This window comes from Stigmatopora argus, chromosome 14 (genome assembly GCF_051989625.1).
Source record: "Stigmatopora argus isolate UIUO_Sarg chromosome 14, RoL_Sarg_1.0, whole genome shotgun sequence".
In the NCBI taxonomy this organism is placed as follows: domain Eukaryota; kingdom Metazoa; phylum Chordata; class Actinopteri; order Syngnathiformes; family Syngnathidae; genus Stigmatopora; species Stigmatopora argus.
Genome location: NC_135400.1, coordinates 10,962,351 through 10,970,851, shown reverse-complemented (window position 1 = coordinate 10,970,851; position 8,501 = coordinate 10,962,351). Strand labels below are relative to the sequence as shown.

The following is an 8,501-nucleotide window of genomic DNA, read 5'->3' as shown; positions in this document are numbered from 1 at the left end:
CTGTGTTTTTTATGCATAGACCTAGTAAAAATCAAATACATATTCTTACCAACCTTATATATCTAGATATGCATAAATATAGTGTGTTTCCCGAAAATTTAATAGACTTTATTTTGATATCTATATACAAATCCATTTATCGTACTCAAAAAGACAATATACGTATATTTCGTCGTAATATTAATGTTTGGTCAATTCAGTATTTTGTGCCACTGTGTATACCGTAGTTCGTTATTCAACATGGCCTAGTGTTTGCGCATGCGTCAAACAGCTGGCGTCAAGTACTGACTGCTTATTTTACGACAGTTGTATTAGGTTTATGGCATCCCGCCATTTTAATTTTCACAAGTTCCTCAAGCGCTGCATTGTAGTTGTTTCGCTGCGATTTGATCGGCCCGACAACATTTCTTCCATTATATGTTTATACACAGATATTCTAATAACTGAGCCAAATAGGCGTTGATGCATCTTCCCACGCCGTTCAAATTTGATGGTGTATTTTATCGTTGAATGAGTGAAGGTAAGAATAGCCCATGTTTCTTGTTAGCCTAACTGTCTTGGTAGTTAGCTACTAAGACACGAATAAATCGACCGAACGAAACTAAAGAAATATTGTTTCAAATTTATTAATTGTGATGTCTTGTTGTACCTGCCAACGTAAAGAAGCAATATCGATTTTAATTTGACTCTAAATTGAAACCAGAAAGTAACGCTAAACGTAGCACGTGAGTTAGCTAGCTAGCACGTCTGCTTTTGTGCTCACCGCTGACATAACATTCGATGTTATTAATCACTGGGTTAATGTGTACTTTTTAATTTTGTTAGGTGAGCCATGACGCAGTTTTTACCCCCGAACCTTTTGGCCCTCTTTGCCCCTCGGGACCCAATCCCCTTTCTTCCTCAACTGGAGAAGTTGCCACATGAGAAACATCACAACCAACCATATTGTGGCATCGCCCCGTTCATCAGGCACTTTGAGGTTAAAGAAAAAATAAATCTTTGCCAATTGTGTTTTTTACGTCCAATACAGTTTGGAAAGGAAATACAAATAATTTATTGTTTTTGTTAGGATCCCAGAGATGCCCCTCCACCAACAAGGGCTGAAACTCGTGAAGAGAGGTTGGAGAGAAAGGTGAGTTTTTTTAAAGACTTTGAAATCTTTGTAAGGGAATTTAATGACTTCCCATTTTCAATTTTTCATATTAAATAGGGGTGATGTCGTCTTACAGGGTACTTAAAATGTAGAACTGGATTTTCTAGCAGAGAAGTGTCCATCATTGGACTATGATTAGTATTGTCAATTCTTTGTGTGTTGCCATTGTTACAGATTTCGCTGACCTCCATATCAACCTAATGTTAATTGTTTCTTTTGCAGAGGAGGGAAAAAATTGAAAGAAGACAAACTGTGGTGGAGACAGAACTGAAACTTTGTAAGTTGCTTCTGCCACTAACTGCAAGCAAGCCATTTGATCTGATTGCCCTTGCTGGGCTCTAACAAATTCTTTTTTGTATTATTTAGGGGACCCCCATAATGACGCAAATGCACAAGGGGATGCCTTCAAGACGTTGTTTGTTGCTAGAGTGGTGAGTATGCTGTGCCTTTTCCCCTATTATTTTAAACGACAGTTCTGGTTATAGTTTATGGAACCAGTGCAATATCAATCAATATTTTCTTTCCTCTAGAACTACGATACTACGGAGTCCAAACTACGTCGTGAATTTGAGGTGTATGGCCCCATTAAGTGGGTAAGTTTTATTTAAGTAGAAATTATTTAATCTAAATGAATGAATTTGTCCCAGAATCCATTTAAGGGATAAAGCTCATTTTAAATAGTAATAAGTAAAAACACCAATTTACAATGCATTGTGTAATCAAACAAAACATTCTAAATAAAAGTAATGTTTTTGCTAACTACCACAACACATAGTCGGTCTGATCTTGGGGAGCTGACGGTGAATGAGCTAAGCTAATAACTGAATAGAAGTCTAATGTAGTGACCGCTGCTCCTGAAAGTTGATCTTATTGATCTTTAGAATTTGACTGCTATTGTGAATGTTGAAGCACATATCTCTCGTCTTACTTTGTAATGAGTCATTTTTCGGCCAGTCAACAATTTGATAACGTGACTATCGATTGCAGATCTACATCGTCTACAACAAGAAGACGGGGAAGCCTCGTGGATACGCCTTCATTGAGTATGAGCACGAGCGTGACATGCACTGTGAGTACAAATACAGCGTGGGGAGAAGAAATGCATTCATTCCACCCATCAAGCTACATTCAAGGGTCCTCCCGTTGCCACCAACACATTTCATTCCTTTTTTCCTGTGGGTCGGCCTCTTTTGATAGATTGGATCAGGATCAGTCCCCAATGGGAGGCAAATTTGGATGGAGACGACAAAGTTACACATTTTGCATGGAGAAAACCGTCTCGTGGTCGTGTGATGTTTGTGTGTCTGTGTTTGTCGCGTGTCATCAGTTGTCTGATGCTTTGGTTGAGGAGGGGACCGCTTCATTCAGTGGGGCATCATGGTAAAAGTGGGTGGACCAAGAGGTAGACGTGTGCCTCACGCGTGAACCTGAACCTCTTTGCTTGTTGAAGGGCACCCTGTCTTTTAACTGTTAGGTGAGGTTGCTCTGTGGAAGAGCAACTCTGCTGGTTGGACTCAAATGGTAAGCAAAAGGTTAGACTAAGTCACTCATCATTGAATGGGGTTTCTGCTGGAAAAATGTAGCTACTGCTTTTTTTTTTTTTTTTAATTTTTTGCAACCCCAACTTTAGAGCGGGAAGATTTTTTTTAGGAGGTTATGAGTCTTCAACTCTGGTCATGAGGAGAGAATTTTACTCAAATGTCACCTCAAGTATGTATTTGAATAAATCTTTTCAGTTGACTGATGATAATGCAACACCAGGTGGTGTCACCGAACACAGCAACAGCATTCTAGGATGTTGTTAGCATTAGCTCTTCAAGACCAGAGTTGCTGATCACCGCTATGTAGTAGTCAGGCACTTGAGTGGGGAGGCGGGGTTAAGCATCATTATTAACTGTGTGTTATTCTCATTGCCACTGCAGCCGCCAATCTGTGATGGCTATTGGCCAGAGCTGGCTGGCAGATGATGATGGTTATGATACATCTACACCCTACTACCACAGCTCAGTGTATGGTTGGTATAATGGGTTTGTATGATGGGTAAGATTTCTTTCCACCCTCCATCTCCTATATAGGGAAGAGGAGCTACGTTCAATGGGAAAAGCGTTTTCGCAGGCAAGCCCCAGGAGCTTTCCAATATGCCACTTTTGTTTACAACTATGACTTTGACCATTGAACGCACCCCTGACCACTAGCGTTTTTCCATGGCACCCTATGACACTGCCCTTTTTGTTAAAGCCAACTTGGGTTGCATCTCCGGTGTTGTTTAAGTTGAAAACGTACGTGCGGGTGGGGCAAACGGAGAGAAAACACGAACCCCACCGCGTTTTTGTGACACCGCGTATTGGGTGGGATCCACAGGAAATAATGGAAGGCAATGGATATGTCCGTTTTGTTATTTGCAGTGAGGGGAAATATTCCATTGTGACCAATTTTGGTTGGTTGCATGCTCAGCAATGAAATATAGTATTTTCTATGAACCTTTTAGCAGGAACAATATCAAGGCAGTGAATTACACCAGTGTGTATCATAAGTAATTTCTTGTTAACTGATGGTTAGATTTGCTTAAAGAGCAAGAAAATACCTCATCTGTAAGAAGAAATCCAGCACCAGTATTAAGAACTCTTAAGTTGGCTTTCTAGCTCTTTAAAAAAATACTATACCTATCCTTCACAGATTTTGTACACAGGCAAATGCCCTTCTCACCTTTTGGTTTGGGGACCGTGCCTTTCCGTGGAATGTCGTATTGTCCTGTTCGCACAGCTACTAAACAACTATACGCTATACGTTTGGGAGCACAGAAGCTTGTGCTACACCATGCCTTAGTTGAGTAAGACAAAATGCACAACATCCTCTGTTTTTATTTACATGTTTTTTCTTTGAGCAAAATCGTGTATACACAACTATCCTAGTAACTACACGTGTGTAATCGACATTGTCATCTAAGTAATCCTCGAATTTTCAGCATAACTCGTCTCGAGCAGCGGCGGACTCTGTCAAATACTGGATAAATCAGTTCAGGCGATTAAAAACGCTAAGGTGGCTTTAATAGAAAAGGCAGATGTATTTTCTTGGTAATTTTGACACAGGGGAAACTTATCCATGATCTACTCAGCACATATCACAAGTAGATAAGCCACATAGTTTTTCCAATTCCAGTATTAAAGAAGCACATTGGGTCGTATTGTTTTTTTTTTCCTCCCCCTGTTGGAATAAGGTTTAGACAATGGGTGAATAATTTCAGATTGAAGAAAAAATTCTTTCACAGTATTGGTTAGTGTTAGCATGAGATTCCTAGCCTCCATTAATTTGACAGAGTGCTTTTGGATTACTGGTAGGGGTTTGGTAAGGCCCTGTCAGTGGATGGCATTTGAATGGCATCCTTTGTGCAGATAGGATATGTGGAGGGGTTCTGGTAAGGCCCTTGACTGTGTTGCGACCAAGTGAATTCTGGTGTTGATGGGTTGTGGTAAGGCCCTCTGACTCAGCTTTTAAGACCTTTCCAAGGTCTTATAATGTGGGATTCTGCCTTGGCTAAATGGTAAAACTGAGGGGTTTGGTAAGTGTGTGTTCTTCAACAACGAGATGGTAAGGCTGTCATTCCTCGCCACATCAGACCAGTGTAGCTGACAGAAAGCGGCATCCAAGTGTCAAAGGTCTTCACTTGTGCAAGACGGAGCACCAAAAGTTTGTGTGGTATCGTGGCGTGAGGTGTGAGACACATTGTGAATGGGAGTGCCTTTTTGCTGTCTTCATTGTACTGCTTTGCAATTAGGATGGTAAGCGCTTGCGTCGGATGGAACCGGCCACGTGAGGCTCTTGTCCTATAGAACAGGGGTGTCCAAATTCTTTTTCTCTGAGGGCCACCTTCACAAAAGTCAGAGGCTGCGAGGGACAACTTGAAATCTTTCCGCCTTCATTATTTCAACTAAATTTGGAATGGGGAAAAAGTAGGATTTTAAAATCCATGCCAGCCCTCTTAATTTGGATTACTGTATCGCTATCAATGCCATTGAAACATGACTATTTAATGCCGACCTTGGCAGTCGTGATGGATTTGATGTCACCAATTGTCAATGGGAGTGAATGAGTAAAGGGCTACAATATTCCAGTGGTATAAGGAAAACATAAACTTAGCTGTTTAAGTGACTAGCTTCATCTCAAGTTACAACTGAGAAGCGCAACAGACTATAGACTGAACTTCGGCTTCATGTGTGGGCTGTACTCAATGACGTTTTCATAATTTACCGCAGGCCAATAAATACTGGGCAGTGGGCTGTAGTTTGGACACTCCTGCTATAGAACTGTAAAATGTAAGTTTTTGCACAAATGTTTACACCTTTGGAAAATAAGCGACAATCTTTTGTCACAAACAATCTGTGTGTCAACTAATTTTATTGTTGATCATTTACACAAGTTTGCATTGCTAGCATGATGGGGTCTTGTAAGCAACTACCCCGGCAAGCTTGCTGGGTCAACTACAAAACATGAAGTTAGTGCTCGATTAAGGCTTGAATGCATAACTACGTGCACTCTAGTCACGCAAGTTACCGCTGTGGCACTTAGTGACCATTTACAACTAGGGTCATTTTACACGGACCTTCACAAATATAACTTAAGCCGGTAGCTGTCGTTATACTACGCTTGATCACCGCAAGTTTAAGAATGAAAAAAAAGGATCTTGAGTTACTGAATAAACGAACATTGAACATTCATCGGGTGGAAGGAAGTCTACTCCCATTATCCTTGGGCTTTTGTCCAGAGAGCAGCCCTCTCGGCTTCATCTGCTCCTGGTCAGTATGCCAAAGCACTGTTAGTTTCCTTGGCTACTGGGATGCGCTCTACTTTTATATCACACGCCTTTTTTTCTGCCCACTCTTCTCCAGCTGCCTACAAGCACGCAGACGGCAAGAAGATTGACGGCAGGAGGGTGTTGGTAGATGTTGAGCGAGGACGCACTGTGAAAGGATGGCATCCTCGCAGACTGGGTAAGCAGCCTTTCTTTCAAACCTAAGCGAATGGGGCATTTTTCATCTAATCTTCCAAGTAATCCTCCCACAAAATACTAAAACGGGCAGTTTCTAGGTCAATGTACTTTTGTGAAAACCCAATCTAAAAAAAAAACTAGAAAGGAAAGAATGCTTTGAAATACATTTAAATTCTTCAGTAAGCCCTGAAATGCCATTGAAACTCTGAGCTTCTTCCTAGTTTTTGCCTCCGGATGAATTAAAAATATGACTCTGATTTGTGGACGGATCAGAATTTAATCTGGTAGACGCATCGGTTGCCAGTCAGTTCAAAATTCGAACTATAAAGTGAGAATTTTGACTTTGTGAAAATAAAGAAGAATCCTGACTTGTGTGTGAAAGTGACAGAATTCTAACCCCATTTTTTTTTCTTAAGCTTTCCTGTAAAAATATTTAACAATGCTGGAATGATACAAATATTCTTTTTGGTAGATGGACTTAACCGTGCACCTGTCTTTCAGGCGGGGGGTTAGGAGGGACCCGACGAGGTGGCGCAGATGTCAACATCAAACACTCGGGCCGAGACGATGCGTCTCGCTACGACGATCGGCCGCTGGGAGGGTGAGCTTTGTTAACTCTTGACACTGCTAATATGGAGGTCTGTGCGTAATTGTCTTTTCTCCATGACTTCATAGTGAGCGCGATCGTGGAGATCGTAGAGAGCGCAGTCGCGAAAAAGAGAGAGAGCCCCGTCGGAGGTCCCGTTCCCGCGAGCGGCGCCGCCACACCGGTTCCCGCGACAGGGAGAGAGAAAGGCAGCCGGCGGCGGCGGTGGCGGCGGCGCCAGGCGAGGAGCAGCCCACGCCCGGCGGTCGGCGCCGAGACAGGGAGCGGGAGCGAGAGCGTGAGCGCGGGGGCCCGGCCGGGGGGGATGGCAAGAATAGGGAAAAGAGCCGGGACCGCGACAGGAAGAGGAGGAGCCGGAGTCGGGATCGCAAACGTGATCGTGAGAGGGCCAAGGGGCCCGAAGGCGAGGAGGTCAACCAGGGAGAAGGCGGCCCTGAGGGCGGTGAGCGTATTCCCGAAGAAGGTGAAGGAGAAGGGGTGGGCGAGGTGCCAGAGGAGCGCAGGGATCGAGAAAAAGATAGGGACCGCCGGCGCAGCCACAGGGACCGAGACAGGCGGAGCAGGGGAGACCGAGACAGGGATCACAAGAGGGAGCGGGGCGATCGAAGCGATCGAGATCGAGAGCGAGCCGAGCGCAGGGAGGAGCGCCACGCCGCCTCGCGCGAAGACGCCGGTCCCCAAGATGAAATGGCCCACGAAGAAGGAGCAGAAGCACCCAACATGGAGGAGTACAGTCAAGACGGGATGATGGACCAGCAGTCTGTGCCCGATGAGTACGCTTCAGGTGAGAATGGCTACAAGATGGAGGCCGCAACTGGAGAAGAGTACTAATTGGTGCACGGTTTCTCAAATGGTTCATCTTCCACTGTATCGTGACTCGCTAAACAAAGGCAAAGCTGCCAGAACCATATCTCGCCTTCCTCTCGACAAGAAATGATACAATGTGGATCTGCCCCATTTGTGTTCCTCAAATCCAATTTTCAGCAAAAGAAAGGCACTCTGTGGCCCCAAAGGCAAGCAGCCATTTTGTTTCCAGCTTTATATTGCATTCAATTCTGTCCAATTGGTTAGTGGTCGGTGCTTTGTTTAGTGTTTGTGAAATCTGAAGATGATTTGATTGTGTGGCGATTCCCAATTGTATTGTTGAAAGCGCAATTAAAAATTGTTTTAACTATATCTAGGCGTCCATGTTTGTTTCGTGGTTGCCGATCATTCGCTCAAATAAAATCGGATTTCTCTGCTAGACATCTGATGGCGTGGGGTACAGTAATATTAATAAATTACTTGGTCTAGAAAATTAAAAAATAAGGCTTTTTATCTTAAAATAAATAAGATATATTATTTATCTTTAAATAATATAAAGATAACAATAGTAATGAAATTTCAGAAAAAACATTTTGAATTGATAGAAAAGATGAATTGTTAAATTTCTAATAGTTTTCAGAAAAGATGGTTTTTGGTTTCAATTTACCAAATCAATATATTTTATTTTGGTTAATTTTGTTAATTTTCTTTATTTTTATTTATATACTGCTACATGTCCAGTGGGGGCACGATTGACATGAGCAGCAAGTTTGAAGCCGTTTTACTCCAAGAATATAATAAATATATAAGACAAAAAAACAATCCGCATAAAGGTTTACATACTCCTGCCGCTATGATCATTCTTTTTATTTCTTCGTAAAGCAAGCAATACAAAACAAAAATCTTGTACACTAATTACAAAAATAAGGAAATAGATTTTTTTTAATCAC

General features: G+C 42.4%; 1 protein-coding gene across 1 annotated transcript; it reads left to right on the top strand.

Annotated features, from left to right (window-relative positions):
* Positions 1-315: 315 nt before the first annotated feature.
* Positions 316-7,923, top strand: snrnp70 (small nuclear ribonucleoprotein 70 (U1)). The gene is made up of 10 exons (XM_077618406.1): positions 316-520; positions 826-979; positions 1,070-1,132; positions 1,376-1,430; positions 1,520-1,584; positions 1,684-1,746; positions 2,141-2,222; positions 6,040-6,141; positions 6,642-6,741; positions 6,816-7,923. Exons 2-10 carry the CDS (start codon positions 833-835, stop codon positions 7,576-7,578), a joined length of 1,440 nt encoding a protein of 479 aa, XP_077474532.1. The 5' UTR covers positions 316-520; positions 826-832; the 3' UTR covers positions 7,579-7,923.
* The last annotated feature ends 578 nt before the right edge of the window (positions 7,924-8,501 follow it).